Here is a 21916-nt window from a genome sequence, read left to right as displayed (position 1 = left end):
AAAACCCAAATCACAATAACTAACTCTGTACAACACATGTTTTTAAACAGAGCATAAAAGAAAACTGTGTTGCACGTTAAAACACAATAGAAGCCATAAAAGTTGTGTTTCAGAGACTGTGTTAATGTACTGGTGATAATAATATGGTGTTGCTTTCCTTTGATATTTGAGGCCTGCCTCTGAGTGACAGAAAGCAGATCTTTTAGGAATCTCCTTAGCTTGAACATTTGGTATGGTTAAATGAGCAATGAAGCAGAAGGGTGTAAGCTATTTTCTTCTTAAGTATCGCATGTTATCTGCAGGCACAGGCAATTCTGTAAGGTACGCACAAGTATATATGCACACATACATGCGGAAGGGGTGGGAAATCAAGTGAAAGTTGAATGTCCCAAGTTCAACGTAGGTAAGAGTAAAACCTTTTCTGTAGTCAGGAGGAAGCACTCTGAAGATCGACGAGAAGTTTTTGCCCAGCTCAGACCGTGTGCTGTTAACAGACAACATTACGTGCAGCTTAGAAGTCCTTCTTCCCCCTCTAACTCCCCCTGCCCCGCAGATACAAGCACAAATCCCTTCTTTCCCTGATCTGCCACAAATGTGTAAGCAGATCTCTACTCTGTGTGCGCTGCTTTGCTGTTTAATGCTAGATTCAACATATGGGTCAGTCCCAGCAGCTTTGGATTTTGAGGTGACTGGAGGCTAAGTCTCTGTTTCTGTAGTGCTCACCAGCAACACTCCTCTGTGCTTCTTGAGGATTGCTACGGTTACCTGTTGTTTGCCAACATAACCATTCGTCAGACTTCTACAATCCACGGGCAGTTTCATCCTTCAGAGACCTGGGATGACTCATGGGTGGATTTTTTAAAGTGTCTGCTATGTTCGGAGACACTGCACGTTGCAGGCAGGCTGCAAAGAAGGGGCAGAAAAGCTCCTGAGCATCTTTCTGAAAAAACGTGTAGCTGTATTAGAAAGGGAGGTGGTTATTTTTTATCTTTCCTTGACAATGTGACTTGACTACATCATTATGAGGTGCCTCTGAAATCTGTTGGTAGAAGCAGCCATTATTCTAACACCCACTACACCGATTCCCCTTATTCATCTTTCCACTCTGGTTTATGTCCCACCAAAGGTAGCACTTTACAGCGATGCACAAAACACAGAGCTTGTACTTTCCCTTGCAAATCCCATAAGTGTATAGACAGTTCTCGCTTTTTCTCCTGTGTCTTTCTTTGCATGTTTAAAACGCAGTTCAGGCTCCCAGTGTATTCAGTCAAGGTCTTTTGAGGCTGCTTAGAGAAATGTTGAATACATTTCCTATACATCCATGATACAAAGGCTATCAAGCTGTTTGAGTCTGTCAGGTTGGTGACATGTCTTGCATGACCAGACAAGAAACACTTGCCTGTTGGGAACTTGACTGGCAAAAAACCAACACAAAACTTCTGCCTTTCAGATAAAGATGAGATAGCTTTTGAGACTTAGGTTTTGTACTTGGAGGTTTCGTTTCCATGAAAACATTTTGTGGGTATGAATTTTACTCATTAGGAATGAATTCGAGACCATCTCTGTTTTGGTTTTACACATAAAATACAGGATTACTCCACGTCCAGTCTGGAGTAACTGTGGGATGCTGCAGCCAAGCTTTTCCTTAGTCAGTCTGCTTTGGTTTTGCAAGACAGGCTGGTACCAAGCAGATCCTACAGAAACTCTTAATTCTTCAAATTTCATGCAGGGTTGCCTTCCTTGCCCTGCCTCGCATCGTGGCTGTAGGACCACTAGATCCAGCTGGAGCAGTGGCCTGGCTGAAGGCAAGAGTTAGGGTGTACTGTGAGTACATTATAGGTTAGCAGCAGCCATAGCCTCAAGGCTTCATCTAAGGGTGTCCTTTCAAGTTAGCAATCCAGTCATGAAAAGTTCTGTATCCTATTGTTAAAATGTGCCTTCCTTTCCCTAGTAAAGTAAAAAGTAAAATACTTACCATCCTGGATGGTGCCAGCTCTTGCTCAGATTAATAGTCATGTTGAGACTGATGCAGAGCTGAACAGGGATTATTGGAAGCTTTTTCCTGTTACATTTGATTTTGTTTTAGATTTAGGATTTAATATTTTGCTTGAATATCTCTCTCTTCCTGCCTCCCCAGCTCTCAGAGTTCTTGCATTTAAATGATTTCTTTCCTCCAAATGATTTTACTAGAAACATGGCTAAACTAAAATATCCAAATAAAAATAGTAAATAACAATCTTGCATCTCAGTCTGGTTTTATAGTTACTAACTCCCATATACTCATAACACTCCATATTTTCATATTTCCAGTCTGCATATAAGGATTCTGTTTTCACATTTGATAACTTTAGAATTGCCTACTTCTTCATTCTAGTAAAGTGTTTGCTTATGGCTAAACAAAATGAGGAAAAATGAGCAGGCAAAGAAAACAGACCAGAGAAGAAAGTGGTCTGAATAATGGAATGATTTTATTTTCTTCTCAAGCACTACTTGATGTTAAGAAAAGAAAACCTGAGAAGGCGGTTAGATTATTTTTGCCTTGAAACAGAGAGGAGTGGTAAAGTGGGAGGCAAGGAATAGGGGGTGTCACAGAGACTGGGGTTTCCATCCCCAATTACACACTGGCTGCTACGCTGCTGAATTACACTGAAAGCACTGAATGGTGCCATTATATTCCTTTTCAAAAGTTGTGGGGTATGAAATTCAATCTGAGGTATTTTTAATGAGTGTTCTGAGCCTCAGTTGTAGCTCTTCCCAAGAAACAAGGAGCACAGTGTGCTGCTAAATAGGGCCGAGGCCGGGGGTTAAACTCATTCAGTTTTTTGCTCACAGGGAGGGAAAGTAATATCAACATTTATTTGACAGGTACATACTTGCTTCCAGAGTCGAGCTTCAGTAAAACAGCTTTCCACAAAGAAAACATTCTGAAAAATGAGGTTCTATCAGCTTCGCATCAAACTCCCCCATAGTTTCTGAAAACAAATCTTGTGGTGTGTTTTCCAAACCTGGTGCACACAATGCACACGCTGGGCTTGTACTGTGGGCATCCCAGTGCGGCAGGATTCTGTGCCTTTAGCCATCAGGCACATCTCTCTGGGCAGAGGCTTGTGGTGGAGGTGCAGCTTATGCCAGGTGGGGACATCTGCCCAGTTACACCCCCTGGCTGTCAATTAAACATAGATAATTCAGAGGTAATCTTTGTCAGAGAGATGCCTGCTGGCATCCCTGGGTCTCCATTAATGGGTTTGGTGTCATAGTTGTGATGGCTTTGGGGTGATTCCCACCCTTCTCTCACCTCTCAGTGAGACACATGAAAGCTTTTTTAGCATGCACATGGTTTTAGAAAAGCCATGTAGCATAGAAGTGTTGTTGCCTTCCATTTTTCTTAAGTGCTGATTTGCCAAGTAGTTTGTTTCAGGTTGTGAGGAAAGCACTGTTTAATGCATCTGCCCTGCAATTCACTCCAAGATCTGAAATTCATGACGGGCTGGCTCTGGTTCTTGCAAGGCATCACCATTCAGTGTCAAGGCTCTGAAGCTGGGACGTCGTGCTGATGATATGCTTCAGAAAGGAAAGCAGTCTCTTCCAGCAGTGGATGTTTGCCTTGCTAATGGGAGAAAGAACAGCCACAAACCACTTTTTAGTTTTGCTAGTAAAATTAGGCAGAGATGACTCGGCATTTGCAGGAGCTAATTTAGGGAGTAAGAGGACATATTTTTAGTAAGTTTTCTCATTGTCCTTTTAATGCCTCATTTTTCTTGTCCACACTGTGCATTTGAAATGATGTTCAAAGACAGTGATTTTGTTTTAGTAACAGTGGCTCTGGGAAGAGTTTCCTGCTGAAAGTCACCAAGAGCTGAATGGTTGGTGTGTGAAATTTTGCAGCCTTAAACAGTTGCTTAAAAGACTCGCTCTGCCACTACTGATTTCCCACAAATATTTTACACCTATCTGAAGGAAGTTAGCAGTGACGGTTGTACTACAAGAAACAAGGTTTGCTTGGGTTTTTTTCAGGTGGACTAATTAGCTTGTGCAGAGACCTGTTGCTGCAGTTTGATGGTTTTGGGGGTTAGGGTTTTTGGGGAGTTACTGAGATCAGCAGTCGCATTTCATGTGAAGGCATGCATTGTCCCCATCCGGACGATTTCTCAGAGGATTGTTAGGCAGACAACAATGAAGTTTTTCAGCTGAACTCGTTAGCAGAGGCGATCAGAGCATCCTATTTAAGTTGATAAAATGATTTTTAGGTGCATGCGTGTCAAATGTAGGGTTTCTAAATCAGTACAGAAAAGTTAAGACAAGGTCCATTGTACTTTTGAACTGAGAGTTAGATGTCAGCTAGTTAAAATGCTGTAAATACAGCTAAAGGAACCAGTGAACTGGGAAACTAATCATGAATTGTTTTGTTAATGCTTTTCACTATGAATAACATTTTGTGATAAACAGATGTGTACTTAGACTACAGCGATCAAAGGCTTGATGGTTTTTGGTCTATAGGGTTCATGGTGTTTAGCTGATGAGCCGTTCCAGATTTCCTTTGGCATTGATGACAGTGGGATGGATATGTGAAGTAAACTCTCCTGTGGGATTTTGTCCCTACAGCTACCCAAGGAGGAAATTCTCCAGGCTACAAGAATCTGCCTCTTTCTTCCCCTTTCTTCTTCTTTACAAAGGGCTTCACTAGCTTTGTGGTGGTTGCTGCTGGCTCTGCAGGAACAAACTCCTTGTCAACTAGAAATTAGGCTAATGTAAAGGTGGGAAATAAAATTAGTATTAATATCCGTTTGCATTTGTAAGAACTGTAAAGAAATCAAATGATTGGGTTGTTACACCTGAAGATGACAGGTTGGTCAGCAGTATGAAAGGCTCAGTTCTGAAGGTGCCCAGCCCATCTCTTCTCCTTTTTTATTTCCTCACTTGCACATTGAAATGGCATATATAATAGTGTGGGTGGTATTTGCCCATATAAGTTATAAAGCTATGATTTTATGAGCCAAGAGACCAAGCAGAGCCTCCAATTCCAGTAGCTTTACTGTAATTATGGAGTTGTACAGTTACCTGAGGATTTACTGTAGCTGAATTTTGTATTAGTCTGACTCTGCTGTAAGAAAAAGTTTAACCAAGCACTATGGAGAATAGCTTCAGCATAAAACTTTACATTAGCTTTCCTAGATTATCTTTTTCTTTTTCCTTCCACACTCTTTAACTATTAAAGAGGATTATTTAGTTATTTCTTTTCCATACAAGTATTTAATTTTCACCTGAATTTTACTGGCTATTTCTAGTAAAGTTGATTCTGGGCATTGGAAGAGAGTTTAAAGTCTAGTCAGAGCAATCCTTCTGCTTTTGCCTGTTTTAGAAAATATTTTGGCAAAATCCAGTTTGTTGTGATCAGAAAGCCAGCAGCATGGTTACAATAACAAACCACTGTACGTTCAAATGTAGAGAATTGCAAGTTCTTTTGGAGACCATGCTGGAAATGTAAGTGAACGAGATGGTTATTAAAATCCTTCTCTTTGTATTTTTGCCTCTACGATTGTTTGTTGTGTTGATTTTTTTTGGTTGGCAATCACATACCTTAAAATAGTCATTTTTGAAGTCATCTTGTTTGTTGTAGCTGACAGGTGGGGGGGAAAAGTGTAACTTTGCTGCTACATTTTTTTTAAGGGCAGGTATTTGGAGTAAAACACACCTGAAGTAAAAAGCACCATATCGTACAATCACACTGTTTTAAAAAGCTGCCACCACTACCAAAACGACCGAAGGGTAAAACTGTACGTCAGAGACTATGGAAGGCAAGCACTGGCATTAAAGGGAATACAGCTTATGTGCTGAGTGTAAAGTGGAAAGGCAGTCCACTACAACCTTGAAAGAAAGGAACACTAAATAGTCTTATTGTACACACAGAGCAGATGATCAATCACTTGTTTTTAAGGCAGTATAAGAGACTTATTCTGTTACTGTATTTGGCCTTGATCCTGCCTTTGATGGTATGCGTGCAGTCTGTGCAAAAGCATGTGGGATACATGCCAGGAGTGGAGCCTTCAACTACATTCAAATGGAAAATATCTTAAAAGGAATGAGGCCCCTTTAGGTTATGATGAAAATTTGCCTCTTCACCCCATTTGGAGGGAGGGTGTAGGATACCTGGTGGCTGTAGGTACTGGGTGGGGATCTGCATGCTTAAAAGTAGTGGTGGGAGTGTGTGGCTGCTCTGTTTAAAGGTGTCACTTCTCCTCTTTGCTTTCATCTAGTATGTAGGGGTTGACACTCACGCTTCTTCCAACACTTTCTAACTACCCAGTCTAAGCTGAACAGCAAAGTAAAAACTAGGAAGCCCAGGTCTAACAGCTATCTTTATAGTCTAGAGCTATTTTTATAGTCATCTAATCCTTCCTATAGGATTAACACCTACACTTTGAAAGGGAGGAGAGGAGAAAAAGGGCAGAGGATTGCCAAGTGTCTTGGCAGTGTTAGGTCCAGAGCAGCAACACTCAGACCAGTACTCCTTGCTTTTAATCCCACCCTTCGAGCAATAGACTTTTGCTTAAAATGAATTATGCATTTCATTTTATGCCAGAAAGGAGAACTCTTTAAAACATGAAATTTGTCTTTGGATGCTGACAGCATTGTTCTCCTGTGAGTAGTTTTCAAGCTTTCTTTGAAGTATAAATTTCTGGCAGGGTTATTTGTTTAAGAACCCTGTTGCTCAATCTCATCTTTGAGGTTATTTTTATACTATTTGCTTATCATGAGCACTTGTTAGTTGGTTTTCTTTCCTTTCACAGCTGTAGATACATATATAATTTTAATTTTTAACAGCTTTGAATAACTGAGAAAATTTATGCTGTTAAGAATGTGGGGTTGTTATTTTTGGTATTGATTATGACTGTATATGACTTCAGAAATAGTAATGAAAATACTGGATGAAGTTTTCACTATCATCTCAACGCAGTTGTTAAACTGGAGTATACAAATAATTTGGGAATCAGACTGATCTGAAGACTGATCTGAAGTACAAGGGGTTTTCTGGGTGATTACCCGTGAAAGAACAAATAAAATTTTAAACTGTGGTTAGTTTGACTGGACAGATAAAAAAAAAGGTAAAATCACTATTTGATCCTAAACAGACACTTTTTTGGGGTAGAGGGTTAGTGAAATAATTGCTAAATTAACTGGGTGGTGGGGGAATGTGTTTAAACCCACTTCTTTTAAAGTCCTGGTTATCTTCTGGATACTGCTATGTGCTTTTCGTATTTTAAAAAAAAATCTGTATTGCAGTCTGTGCCAAAGAATGGCCTAAACAAGTACGTAGAGGGAGATTTTTTTAAATGATTGGCACTTGCTAGAACATGAAAGAATTGTTGAACCTATTAAAATATTCACCATTGGAAGATGATAAGCAACATCCTGTTTTGGATTTCGGTGTGGGTAGAGGGAGAGTGAATTGAGTAGGACTGAAATAATGAGCAGACAGCAAATGTTGAATGCGTAATGCGTAAAGCAGGCTACTTTGACTGGGTACCTTCATAGCTTGCAGCTAAATGTGGTGATGCACATTATTCATAATTTAGAAGTTAGTGGCCTGACGTTCCCTGAAAATGTAAAGTGACTTTTAAAATGTGATTTCACAGAGCTAAATGAAAGGCCAGTTCAAAATGCATTAAGCAGTAAGGATGTGTAGCTGGAAATCATTGAGCTTCTTTTCACAGCAATAAATTTATAATGTTATTTTGGTGTAACTAAGTACCACCTCAAGAGAATAATAGTAATTCCCTGCTGCCAGTATGGCTGGGATTCACCTCATCTAAAATGAACCCTGTAACACAGGTGCCTGGGCTCCTTGTCATCAAGCGTAAAAGAGTACAACTGTATTCCTAAGGAAAAGTTCGTTGCCAGCGTGCTCAGATGGCTGTTCTGGGGTAGGAAGAATTGCCCTCTGGAGCTGCAGTATTTCTTCACGGATTATACAAGAATCTGGCTGTTGACAGAAACAGGAGCAGGGGACTGCCGCCCGCTGCAGCTGTTTCCCAGCTCCTGGGTGTTGCACGTCACCTTCTCCCAGTTGTATTCCACCAGTATACCGTACCCTCCTGGTTCCTCTCCCTCGCTGCCTTCCAGCGTGGCGTCTGTGGTAGCAGACGTTCTGGAGGTGTAGTCTCGCCACTAGCCTTCGTTGTGGCAGCTTCCATGTCAACGTCCCACTCGCGCGCCTCGTCCTCCTCCTTTGATCTTCACCTTTGGCTCAGTTCTTTCCCTCCCTGGTGCGGACTCTCATTCGATGATGCTCAGGGAGAGCAGGAGATCGGTCTCCTGCCTCTCCTTCCCCATGTCCTCCATGTTTGGCCACACTGATGGCCTTCCCTCATTCCAGGGTATGTGGCTTCCACCATGGTCATGTAATGGGCCTGTGCTTTCTGACTGCAGCAGGGAAAGGCCCTCCTGTAGTGCAGCCTTTCCCCACCCTCTGACCAAATGTGCGTGCGTAGATATTTTGGGGGGGCTCGTGGCCCCCCCGTGAATCAGACCGGCGCTGGTGTGGTGCAGGGAAAGCGGCCAAATTCTGGCTCGTGGGACACGGGTGCAGCCACAGTCCTGTGGGATGGGAGCCGATGAAGCTTGCCTAGCGCTTGTCGTCTGAGGCATGGCAGCAGGGCCGTGCTTGACGGTTGGAAAATGCCTTCGAAGTTCTGTGGAAAACTTGTGTTGTCCCGTAGGCCTTGTAACCACGTTGAAGTCAGACGTGACTGTTGGCTACAGATGATGTCATCAGTGCGGCGCACTCATTCCTGAATGCTTCCTCTGTCAGCTCGTGTTTGCTGTGCCCTGACTGACTGCTGGTTTGCTTCCATACCCAGCGGACTGAGATTTTAATTTATTGTGTTTAAATTTTTTAGCAGGGATGTCATGGAGCAGCACTGAATCAACGTCTCTGAGACCTGAGAGTTCTTGCTTGTGTGGATGTTGTACTTCTTCTGGTCCTGCAAGACCAGACTGTCATCAGGCTTTAAATCTCAGCAGATTTTATATGTTCAGTGTTTCCCTTGAATAAACTGTCAGATTTTATTTTGAGGTAGACTGATCAAAGCGAAGATGAGTTTAGAATAATAATCTTATTTACCAATACTTGAGTAAGAAGCATTTCATGTTACCAAGGCACGCTCCAGAGAAAACGCCAAGTGACATAAATGCCACAAGACTGCCGTTCCGTTGTCTAAATGCCTGTAAGAAAAACACTGTATGAGAACACTCAGCAGGTTTTAATCAGATGCTCTTACTCATGGTCTGAGATCAGACAGGCTTGCTCTCCTCAGCTAACCTTGGGCGGTGCGGTAACAAATGTGGGCTCTCTGCTGTCTTTCCTGTTGGTCAAAAATCTCCGCAGTCCCAGAGGCGCCTTTTTCCCCTGGCAGGAACGATGAGGTTTGGTCTTTGTCAGGCAGGAGTCCATCAGGTACTTTAGTAAGACGTATACATACATATGCACAGGCATGTTTCCATTTTTCTGGTTGTGCATGAGGATGAAAGCAAATGTCCTCTGCCTCTTGCTGCAAGGGTGGCTGATAAACACGTCCTTCCACTCTCTAGTGGCCCCAGCCAAACTGTGGAGGCCTGAGACTAGTCTGGGAGCAGGAACATTTATTTGCCTGAAGTTTCCAAACCATTTGTAGGTGTATTTTCAGAGCAGTAAACTAATACTGTTAATACGCTCAGTCTAATGTCTTTTAATATTATTCCGTTGCCTCCAACGCAATGCACTCACTGGGAAGCTCTTTCATTAAGAGACGATGTACGTTTGGATGTGCCTACATACAGCGACAGATGGAGCGGAAAATATGGGGAGCTTTCTGTTAAAACTGACACACAAGGTGCGATGGCCAGTGCAGGCTGGGCAGTGGTCATCGGGGATGCTTTCGGTTTAGTGAAGCTGGAGAACATGAAGTGAGTGTATTCAAATATATTTGCACTTCAGACTTATTTTGGGTGGCCTTACATCAGATCAAAAGCGCTCTGGCTAGAAAAATAGATGTCTGTCTTCCTCGCCTTCTCTGTATCCTCTTATTTGGCATTTTGGTGTGAATTACTTTAGTTAATGCAAGGTTGGTTATGACAAATGCTTAAAAAAAATCAGTACTTCTATCTGCAATTGTTCTTGATGTGTTTTCTGACAGTATTCATGAGGCTAACGTTTGCTACAGCTAACATTAACAGTTAATAAAAGAATCTAAGTGAACATTGCTTCCTGGTGGCATGTGTCTGTTAGAGGCACTGGGAATATGTTGGGCAAAAACCTGCTCAACAAGTTCCTGGGGAGGTGAGCTTGGCTTTTCCCTTCTGACTTTCAAAACCAGCCAGCATTGAAGGGTTCAGTCATCGTGTCCTGCATTACCGGGGTGGAAGCGCCGTGGTGGTGGCACGTATATCCTGTGCCTTCCCTAGAAAAACATTGTCCTTTTAATTCCTCTGGTGTAAGCCTTGCTGCTTTTCACAATTCATATTGGACAACGTTAGATAAATCACCTTTGGAAAGAAAGATGCTTTGTAGTTCGGCTTGTGGCTGAAAAACAGGTATTACCCTATGTGGAAAAAACCCAGGGATTTATGTTTTGGTATTCCAGTGAAACAGAGACCAAACTGTGTAGTGACACAGCTGGGAGGAGGTGGACCGAGCGGCTGCCCACTCGCAAATAACCTGTTGGTACTGGCACTGCCTGGAGATGCCAGGACCTGGGCTCGGGCTCAGGTTTGAGCCAGGTCGGACGGACTTGCCCGCCTCTCGTTTTCTTTTCTTTGCTTGGTTACTGCTGTTTTATTTTGCTCTAGTAATTATATACTGGGCAGAAAGGGAAAGGGCACAATCTGTAGGCTGAGTGTAAGGGCACTTGTCTGGGGTGTGATGGGTTTCTTGTAATGGAGGAATTTGTGCAGTTTAATGGATTATTATTTGCTCTGAAGTGAGTGGAGATCTGTGTTTCGGAGCCTCTTGAGTTAAAATAGGAGCATTTGTCCAAGGAACAAAAATATTTTATTTCAGCGATTGGCCTTTTTATACAGAAACAGTGGGTTTTTTGCTGAAGACTTGCTGGTGAGCTGTAATTTACAGTATTTGCTGCAGGTGTGGATTTAACTGCTGTGCTGAGGAGAAGAATCCTTACAATCAGCAAAGCGGTGGCTCTGGGAGCTAATAATGGGCTAGAACATCTGGTCTTTATAGGGGGAAGACTTTCAGTGTGTGGAAGGAAATGCTTGCACTTGACTCCTCCAAATTACTCGACAACCCAGTTAGGGTAGCACCGATGGACCTTGACCAGCCTCTGTGCCTCACAGCAGGAGGCTCGGCTTAAGCCCATATGAAGTCAGAACCCTGGACTTGAGCCTGTTTTGTATCAAGCGGCGTCAAGCAAACCTTCAGACCCTTATGTTTTGTATGACAGGTCTGTCGGTGAACGTTTTGGTTTCAGTATGTTGTACACGGATGTACGTAGCCCCACCTGACACGGCTTGAAGGGCCATGGGATGAAATAGCTAACTTGAGACACTCACAGTAGAAATTAGCCTCAACAGACATAAGAAAACTATATCCCAAGTCCCCCTCTTCTATGTCTTTTATTTCATGGTATTTTTCCCTCAAAAATAAAAATACAGTAAAGATGGATTCTGAGCTGCCATCCAGGGATGGATGTATATTTTCTGTAGCTTTAAAACTAGTGTAATTATTGTCAGCTGCCCTGTGGGTGTGATTGGAATATCCACTGATTTTGTAAACTGTTTTGACAGTGGTGTTTGCTGGACAATTTCTTAGCATAATAATTTTTCTGCCACTAATTAAAAGCATCTTTGTAACCCTAGGCTTTGTTTTCTTCTTGCAGCAAAGAGCTCCAGGGAAAGTTTTGCATGATGCTGTTTGCAACCACCTGAACCTTGTTGAAGGCGACTATTTTGGCCTTGAATTTCCAGATCACAAAAAGATGATGGTATGTAAAAGGATTAATATTCAGCTGGTTTTCATCTACATACACACTGTATTCTCTCCCTCTGCTCCTTACTTATGAGGTATATTTAATCCTCAGACTCCAAAAGAAAAAAGGACTTTTTTAAAAAAATATTCTTGCTTGCTGGAGTTGAAGAAATGTTTTTAAAACCTGATTACTCCTGTCAGATTTCATCTGTGTTGAAAGTAACAGCCAATTCAGGCACAACTTGGAAAAGCATTTTATCTTTATAAGTTGCAGTAGAGAAGCCAAAGACTTGACTGTTGCAGAGTCTCAACTCTGATTTTACAGTCCTGCTTAATGTGGAGTGCAGAAATAATCTTTCCCTGCAGACAGAGAAGTTGCAATGATTGTGACACAGTTCCATGAAAAACATTGTGGGGCAAGAAGATAGATAGGTAAAATATAACAAGGTTAATAAAAAAGAAAACAAACCTGAAAAACCCAAATAAATTGATGGAAGTCCTGTCTGGGGAGCTGTGTGGCACATGCAGGTGCCCTGGTCCTGATGCTTCGGACTCTGAAACAGCTGCTGGCAACATTTAGGCATTGCACTAATACTTCTAGGGTGGAAACAGTATCATGTAGCAGAGAAAGCCAAAGGCTAATGACTTCTCAGCCTCTAATGACTTTATTTCTGAAGTTTGTTTTACTTTAGACTTACTGTGTGACCTGCTGGCATGTGTGCTAGTTATCTGGATTGTTTGACCAATACATTCTGGTGTATACTGGATTTCTTGCCTGTTTAGTGAATTCTGCACTAGTAGCCTGGGTGACCTGAAGGAGATGACTTGGGGCAATTAGAAAAAAAAAATAAAATCTATTTTCTGTCAATCTATATAAAATTTCTGTAAGGAGCAATGTTTCTTACTTAAAGAAACAGAAGAGGATTTATCTGCTGCTGCATTAATCTGTTGTGATGCCTTAGTGCAGGTTACATAGACATTAGAACTGAAGACTAGCGGTCATAATGGTATAGGCTAACTATAATTAAAGAGGAAATTTTTTAAAATGGAAATAGATCTTTAAAAGTGACCTGCTTCACAGTTTGCTCCTGGATTTACATGAAACACGGTTTACTAGAAAGCTTCGTATTCTGCCAGATATGCTTGGTTAATGCTTTATGTAACTTGAGAGCTGAACACAACTCTTCAAAACAGTGCAACTGTACAGTGTGATTATAACAGAGGGTTGATGTAGCCATGTTAGTAATGACATACTGATGTTCCTGACGTATATGTATGTAAAGCTGAAACAAATCCCAATGTCTTGTGTATATATGGTTCCTTTTCAGTTTTCTAGAAAATCATTTGATTGACCTTCTCTACTTCACAGGTCATTAAGTTTCAAATAGATGACCCTCTGTGTTTTGCTCAGAGACCTGAAGTAAACTAACAGTTTTCAGTCTTGTGAAAACAAAATGGTTTATTTGCTTGAGGCAGAACACAGGAGAGATTGAGGTGCTGCCAGTGCCTGAGGCCCTCGCAGTGGCAGGAACTGACTGGCTGGCAATCACAGTGGGGGAGCCAGGACTCTGATGAAGAAGAAGGTGGAGAAAACCCCCTAAGGCTATTGCCAGTTTGACCTGAAGGAAGATGCCTCCATTGGTTGAGCATGGTAATTTACCTGGCACCTACTCTTGCAAAAGGAAATACTAGCTAAGTATCTGAGAGCACCTGTCCAGGTACCTGCTGGTTGTTCCAATCTTTGCTTCTGAAAAAGGGGGAGATCCCCAAATCTTGCCTACTCTAGTCAGCTATGCCCCAAGAATGGTGAGATTCAGGGGAAATAACACCTTCAACCACCTAAAAGCAACTCACAGAAACTCTGAATAAGGAGATTTGATTATGAATTGTTGTTTCAATGTGGAGCAGCACTCTGAGAGTAATATTTACACTTAAATTATAGTAACCATTTTATATGCTGCAGTTGAGGTGAATGTTCCTGTGGGATTTAAAACTTTCTGAGCTTCATAATGGCCATAATGTAGAACTCAAGCATTGTGCAAATAAAAAAAATTGCAGTTAATGGTGTGTCTGAGAAATAAACCATACATGTGTATTTTACATTCATATCATCTGAAGAGAATGAGTTGCTTTTCCAACGTAGAGTGCAATTTAAAAGGAAAAACAAATATTTAGACCATATTTGTTTGGATGTAATCATATGTACATGAAGTCATGTATTCACAGTTCAGCTGTGTTTGTTTCAACATGCAAGGCTCCAGACCTCATATCTGACATAATGACAGTTGTATGTCAAGATGCCTGGCAGCTGTATACATTTAAGTGTGCCGTGCTTGCAGCAGACAAGATCTGCATGGGAGATGAACGTGGAGGGTCTGAGGGCTGTACTTCCTGCTGGGGTTTCACAGAGTTTCATCACACTTGATGTCTGCCCCAATTCTCCAGCTGCTGCAATCTGGTCACTATCACAGAATGCCAGACTTTGTTTAAAAAATAAATAATCTAGCCTTTGTAGTTCCAGAGAAAATTGAAAACATGAATCTTAATTGAATCCTCCCCATTATTTTTCATTTCCAGTTTATAAACCAGTCTCAGATTGGCTGTGTTTAGGTACAGCGTGGGAGTTGCTTGATGCATAAATTTTGTTTGCTTGGGTTTAGTGATAATGATAAGGTCTTCATTTTGCTCCATCTTTCTCTCTACACACATTCAATACGCACATTTCTAGTATCCAGCAGTCTGGTCAAGGATGTTATAACTTGCTCGTAGGATGATTGGGAAAGCGGAGAAGGGAACAACACACTTGTGCCCTCATGCTGTATCATAAACTCCCTCTGGAGAGAGAATTTTGTTGGGTTGGGGTTGGGTTGGTTTGGGGTTTTTTTGGTGTCAAGTAAAATACATTACTCCCATATTCTTGTAAACTGGCTGTTTCATATTCAAGATTATTTTTTTTTCCCACTAAACTTGGCAAAGTCCCTGACCTTTGTTGCAGATTATGCACATGCCAACTTTCTGAAACAAAACAGTTTTAAGTTACTGAAATGCCAAAAAGTGTCAGAACCAGTTTAATGTGTGATAAACACTGTGTTCCTATTCTTGGATAACCAAGTTTCTTTAGCCTTTATGAAAAAAAACAAACAAAAAACCAACAACAAAAACCCCAAACATTTCATAGGCTGAGAAACATAAAAAGAATTCCATTGAGAAACGTTAGTGGGTGTGAAAGGGCAGGAGTGTGAGGTCTTTGCTAATTGGAAGCACTCGTATTAGTAATGATGAAAATAGCAAACAGCATTGGAGCAGTTATAGCAGCAATACAGGCTGTTCCTGTCTGGCTTCTCAGGTGATTTTCTAAAATGGCTATTTTGAGTATGTTTCAGTCTCTGCATAATCTAAAATTATTAAAGGTCAAAGATGTGTTCATTTCAATACATAGTCTTTTTCTAGAGGAAGACTCAGTTAATTTGTTTTTTAATGGCTTTAACCTTTGTGACGGTTGTAGGATATTCCTCCACAAATTCTAGGCGTCTCCAAGGGATGCTCCATGCAATTTAGCAAGATAACAAAATACAAATCTTGGGCATAGGTAGTTACCAGCTAAGGACTGTGAGCTGTCCCACCTCCCTAGGCCCTGCAAGTCATCCGGCTTTTACCTGCTGCGTGATTGTCCCTCGGCTTTCTATAACATTTTGCCCAGGCCCTTCTGACTGAGACTGTAGAACGGGGGTTTAGGCTCTGAAAACTGTATTTTCCCCCTGTTGTCTCCCTCACGCCCTTAGAGAACGTTCCTCCCCAAGGTGGTGGAGCTCCACATTTATGCACAGGCCTCACAGTGGGACTCCTCTTGGGTCCCCAAAACCAGGCGGTTGCCACCTTCTCATTTCTCGTTTGCCCAGTGTTCCCAGCTCAAAGGCAAGCACCAGCCCCTTTCACTTGCCTTTCTCAAGATTAATTAGGGTGAGGACCACAATGACAGTATAGCACTGTCTTTTTCTGAATTCCTTGTTTCGGTTGTTCTTTCCACAACGTGAATGGTTCCTGACTAAACGTGCTGTGATTGTTGGTATTTGAGACAAGGGAGGGGTAGATTTCCTCACTGTTTCCCAGCTCTCTGAATCTGTACTGCTTCAAAACCTGTGCCACAGTGACAACCCAATAACAGTGTTGTTTCCTAAGCATCTTCCAGAGTTTTGGGGAGAAAACCCAGTACATATAATTAGGGAGAGCATGACGACCACACTGGAAAAAAATAACTGATAATCGAAATAGTGCAATGAAAAATGTTCCTCTGCCAACAGTAGTTTGTTCAGAGATGATAACACCACCGTCTTTTGTTTTCAGGTGTGGCTTGATCTTTTGAAGCCTGTTATGAAACAGATTAGAAGTAAGTACTTCCTTGCTGTCATTTATTTTGTCAGTCTGAGAGTACTTGAATAAATTAGGACTCTGTCAGTTGGGATCTTTATCTTCTCAACTTTCTTCACTGAATTTTGTTTGGCTTATTTTTTATAATATATATACATCTGTCCTTAAAAGATGTACTGTGAAATTATGTCACATGAACGTATGAAGGGGCTGACCCAGTAGGACACTAGAAGAGGCAGTGGTGGCAATGGAGGGAACAATTTGGTAGAGAAAAAAGAGTGCAGTAAAAGAAGGATTAAAGGAAGCATACACTGCCAAAAGGTAGGAGTAATCCGGATAAAAGAAGGGGAAGACATTATTTCTGAGAAGGAGCTAGCAAATACATTACAATTGTGTGGTGCATTGCTGCAGAACTTGGAACTATCTGAGACCAAGAGGAGGAGACAGGTTGGAATAGGACCATCAGGGAAAGTTGTGGTGGGTGGTGGGAAAAGACAGGAAATTGTAAATAGCCATCAGCTCTGGGAAGAGTAGAAGTGAACAGAAAAAGTTTTGGCAATTTTGTTTCTCTGTCAAATATCAGCAAAGATCTTCATTTATTGAGCTTTGCCATGGAGATTAAGTTTTCCTAGGTGCCTCTCTGGTCATTTTAGTCTGAGTGTATGCTCTGACACCTCTCTCTCGTGAGAGAGAGATGCATTGGTCCTTTTGTCACTGATCGTACTTGTAACAAACAGAACAAATGAGCTGCTATTAAACAGAAATAGTAATTGCTAGTGGACTTGAAAAATAGAGTGTATTTTAGCTCTCTCCTGGTCTAAAGCAAGGAAAATAGACATAATGTATTTTATTGGATCAGCTGATGCAATTACTAAAACCAGACTCGGTTTTGGCAGAGTATCGACCAAGTTACTGTTCTCTTTTATTGTGTGTAAATTTTATTGTGCAGTCTCTAAATAGCCTGCATGCTAACGAAGGACAGGACGTTTGCATGTATGTAGGCAGTGCAGGTTCCATGACTCATCCCTTGTACATCATTCCGTGTAATAAAATTTGGCCAGTGTGTTACAGATGGTTTACTAACTTCCTTTGACATTTCCCCTAGGACCGAAGCACGTTGTTGTAAAATTTGTGGTAAAATTCTTCCCACCTGACCATGCTCAGCTGCAGGAGGAACTGACAAGGTTAGTAGCTGCATGACTTTTTTTATTATTATTATTAAATCTCTAGTGGGCAGAGGGGAGAACATAGAATTTGAGATGATTGGATGAGGATTGATAGCTGCCCCTTAGTATTAGCTTGATGTTATTTGTCCCAACCTTGAATGCACCTGAAAAACAGGCCCTAAGATTCAGTTGCAGTCCGTGCTGAGAGGTTCTGCAAAGTGCAGGAGTCCTTTGCCTCCTTGGATTTGGGGTCCTGGGAGAGCTTCGCTCCCCCCAGGAATAGGCAGTTCAGCAACAGAGTTCTCGAAGCCCCTTTGGCAGCGGTGTTGGAAGGGACCTAAGGCATGTGTTGGCATCCTGGGGCACTCCTCTGCTGAGGGACACGTGTGACTCTGCACCCGCATTTGGGAGAGAGTTGTTGAAGCAGCATTGGACCCTGTTTGTATAGCCAGTGCAAATGCCAAAGGTTTGCACAGGTGGAAGCGTGACTTCGGAGATGGAGAAACGGAAAGGAGAGGGAATAAAATGAAAAGAGGAAGGTGGAGAAAGATATGCACATATGCAGAAAGAGGTATTTTAAAGGTGTGTGTATTTTCAGTGAATTTTAAAAACTTCATTTTAGCTCTGAATTTCACAGGGCATTGTCATCAAGAGTCAAATTTCTCTGTGAGTAAATGTATATGTGAGGGACCTATTAAGGTTCTTCCTCATTAACAGGTCTTTCCTTTATGGTCAGAAACATCGTTTTATTGCAGTATTTCTTCACTGCAACTTTTCAACTCTTTTTCCGATCTACTATATTATTATGTTTTAATTACATTTTTCCATTCTGATTCAGTATTTTCACTATTAGTTTTTAATTTCAATCTTCCTACAAGATGAAGTCCTCTTCTACAAAGAGCTCTCTTGTCCTTATGACCTGCTTTATAAAGAACAAGTCCACCTTTGTGATGTTCTGTTTATCTCTGTCTTGTTTTATTTTGGTAATAGAGCAATGGAATGGAAAAAAAAAAAAAAAAAAGAAATTATTGATATCTCTTGCTGGCCTGGACAGAGAAAAGTAAAATGTTGGGTAGGAAGAAAGAATGTTTACTTGAAAGACTGAGTGAAAACAATAAAGGGATGAATGGGAACTCACAGTGTGATGTTACTAATGAAACATTTCTGTTTCCAAATAGATATTCTGCATATCAGTTGCCTAGTATGTGAACTGTAAATTGATTTTTAGGTGGTCTCTTTCTGCACCTGGAGACGTGTCTCTGAATCCTAATGACTTTTTTTTGTTGTTAGATTTTTAACTGTGCGCTAGGGAACTTGAATATATGTACACAGCAATGTGGAGGATGTGAAAGCATATCCACAGGGAACAGCTTCATCACTTGAAGAAGCAGAGAATACAACACTTTTGGGCTATGTTCTTCTACTAGGGTGAATTTTGTATGGGTAGGCAGATGTCTGCAGGTTTCAAAAGGACATTATTTAGATATGCTATATTATTTCACGTACTGTGTATGTTTCCATACTCCTCGAATCAGCTTGCCCTTTTCATGTAGTTTACCTACATTTCCTCATTCAGAAACTCACTGTTCAAATGAGAGCTTTTCACTGAACCTATTAAAATCTAGTCTTATTAAAAACTGTTGAGATCCTAGCATGAGTTCTCCAGAGGAGCTGCAGTCTTTGGAAGGCTTGTTAAGGTGTCTGACCAGTTCAGATTTCATACCAACTGTAGGAGAAATGCCCACTTGTAGCTCATTTTTTTCCTCAGGAAGTATTTGATGCTGTGTGGAGGTAAGCAATTTCAATTCCTGTTGAAGCTAGAGGAAATTTAAATGTTGAAATAATGTCATGGGCCTGTGTTGTCTCTGCACTTAAACTGTTGATGTAGAATTGCCCTACGTGGCTGAGATGGTTTGGAGATGATGTTAAAAATGGCTGGTGCACAGGCGGTGCAGGTAGTGGGGCCACGAAAGTATCAGAGCTAGCTAGAGTTGTTTGATCAAGATCTTTCTCCTTGTTTCCAGGTGAGTGTCAAGGTGGAAGTTTAGAGTTCTCCTTCTATTCTACAAGAACTAACTGATAACTCTAAATCACTGGTTTACATAGTTACAAGCAACTCCATTATCTAGTGCTGCTTGCTGTGCGGTTGCTGAGCACTTAATAGCTGTCACATTTGCTTCCACTGTCATATCTCATTACTCTGGTTCCAAGGGAGGGAAGGAGCGAGAAAGAGAGAGATATCTTAGTTCTACAAAGCAGCCATCATGTAAGACTCCAAAGGCTGTAATACAGTATCTGTTATATTTCATTTAGCCTCTAAACTTAGGAAATTCAGATCATTTCTGTGACTTACAAAAAGTGAAAGGAATATGTAGTCAAAACCAGAGTTGGTGTTGAAATACTTTCCCCTCTTTCCCCTCATGCTTTGTGTAACTCTGTTCACTTTTGTTTTGCAGGTACCTATTTGCATTGCAAGTGAAGCAGGACCTGGCACAGGGAAGGCTAACGTGTAATGATACCAGCACTGCCCTCTTAATCTCGCACATAGTACAGTGTAAGTTCCCTTTTTTCTTCTTTCCAGGAGGATAAACAGGATGATTGGCTGGACATGCTTTGCTGGGTTACCTGTTAGTAGCTGCCATGGGGACAGATTTAAGCCATATGGACAATTTATTGTATTTCTCTATAATGGCGTTCAAATACAGATAATTTACTCTTTCAATTAAAGAACAGCTCCTGGACACTGGATTTGCATTTTTTAAAGTACTTCATGCGATAGTCTTGCCTAGGAACATTTAAAAAGCAAACTTTGCAGGCAGTGGCAAACAGGTTGAATTCTTCTGAATTCCTGTTTTATTACACTTTGTATCATGTCAGCAGAGCATTCAAATTCCTGGAGATCTGTATGCTGTCTAGAGAATGTAGTAAATAAACATGCTTAGAATGCCAGACTAAATCACAGTCCTAAGAGGAAACTGATAAGGAAGAAAAAACCAACAGATTTTAAATTTTGTGTTTGTTTGTTTTGTTTTTTTTTTAAATTGCAAAGTATGCACAATAAGACTGTTCAGTAGAATCGTACATTAACTTTGTTCATCACATCAAAGCTTCTTTTAGCTTCCAGACCACCTGAAAGGCAGCATATGTTTTCCATTTAAAGACTTTATGGATACTCATCTTGAGAATAACATTAGGAAAAAACATTTAGTAGTATGTATAATGGTCATAATAGACCATTGTTTTGCATGGTCATTGTACAATTCAGTATTGCATATTTCCACTGAAATGCTGTTTTATGGAAATTGCAGTCAACAAAGACATTCAGAAGCTCTTTAGTGATGAACAGAAAAATCTCGTGATCCTTTGTCCTTGGCTGTTTGAGTGTTAGGACAGTTTCTTATCAATTGCTGTTGGAAAGGCAACTATTACATGGTTTTCTGTTTGCTATGGTCGCCATTGCCCAGTGTGACTGAGTAGCAATAAGAAGCTGTACAACAGTCTCTGAAATTCTGTATTCCTCATACCATTTTAAAACTGAGTATTTTTGCAGCACAGACCTTAAAAAAAAAAAAATAAAAAAAAATCCTTGGCTAGCAAGCTTTTTGTGTCTTAGTTTTTCCCGTCCAGCATGCCAGCTGTAGTTCTTTCCTCTTAAGCTGATTCTAACTTCTTTTTGTCTCAGGAAAAAAAGTCTTAATAATTTCAGGGAAACTGATTATAATTTCTTACACTGCATTCCTACTAAATGTCTGTGCACCAAAGAAAGATGTTGGGGAGAGGACACCCTAATGCATGTGTCCCTCTTCATTTGAGGTATTGCTTCGTGATCATCCTCTCTTGAGCTCTTATACTTTATATGCATTATTTTCATTATGATTTCTACTTAGATCCTATTTCATGTCTTACTCATCTCTTATTGATTACTCAATTAAATTCTTCACTGAACCATCTACAGCTCCGGTGTCTGAACTTCTCAGAGTGCAACTGCTAGCTTGTTTTCCTAACGCAACAGCATAAGGGGATAAAATATAGGATGTGCTTTCACCTTTACAAGCTGTCCCTTTCCCTTCTCTCCATAGTCAAACTCAAATTTAATTCAGTGTTTTTTCAAAATTCCTCCCTTAAACACTTGGCCATTCCCCCTGACACACCTATGCAGCCTGGCAAGAAGCATTCATTTCCAAGTATACAAAAATGGCAAATCACTCTTATGCTGCTGAGATGCGTTATACTGTTGGATTAAATAATTTTCCTCAGTAACTGGAAATGATCATGATGCATTTGAAATCTTTCTAGTTCTTTGTCCACTTCACCTGTGAGCATGAGGTGCAGAGTGATTCTGAGCTGGGATTTTAGGAATCAAGTAGTACTCTCCTTATGGGGAGAGTAAGGTAAGATACTTGTGTACTGAAAAAGAGAGGTT

The 21916-nt window shown here is 41.0% G+C and overlaps 1 protein-coding gene across 7 annotated transcripts in view; it reads left to right on the top strand.

Moving 5' to 3' along the window:
* The window catches only part of FARP1 (FERM, ARH/RhoGEF and pleckstrin domain protein 1), a 209600-nt gene that overhangs the window by 128907 nt on the left and 58777 nt on the right, over positions 1 to 21916 (top strand). For all 7 annotated transcript variants that reach the window (XM_049815836.1, XM_049815834.1, XM_049815833.1 and 4 more), the window contains exons 3-6: positions 11871 to 11975; positions 16304 to 16346; positions 17433 to 17511; positions 19950 to 20047. In XM_049815836.1, the coding sequence (XP_049671793.1) occupies positions 11871 to 11975; positions 16304 to 16346; positions 17433 to 17511; positions 19950 to 20047 (325 nt within the window). The remainder of the gene's footprint in view (positions 1 to 11870; positions 11976 to 16303; positions 16347 to 17432; positions 17512 to 19949; positions 20048 to 21916) is intronic.

This window comes from Accipiter gentilis, chromosome 13 (genome assembly GCF_929443795.1).
Source record: "Accipiter gentilis chromosome 13, bAccGen1.1, whole genome shotgun sequence".
In the NCBI taxonomy this organism is placed as follows: Eukaryota; Metazoa; Chordata; class Aves; order Accipitriformes; family Accipitridae; genus Astur; species Astur gentilis.
The sequence above is the reverse complement of the archived record's forward strand: the minus strand, read 5'-3'. Positions and strand labels throughout refer to the sequence as shown.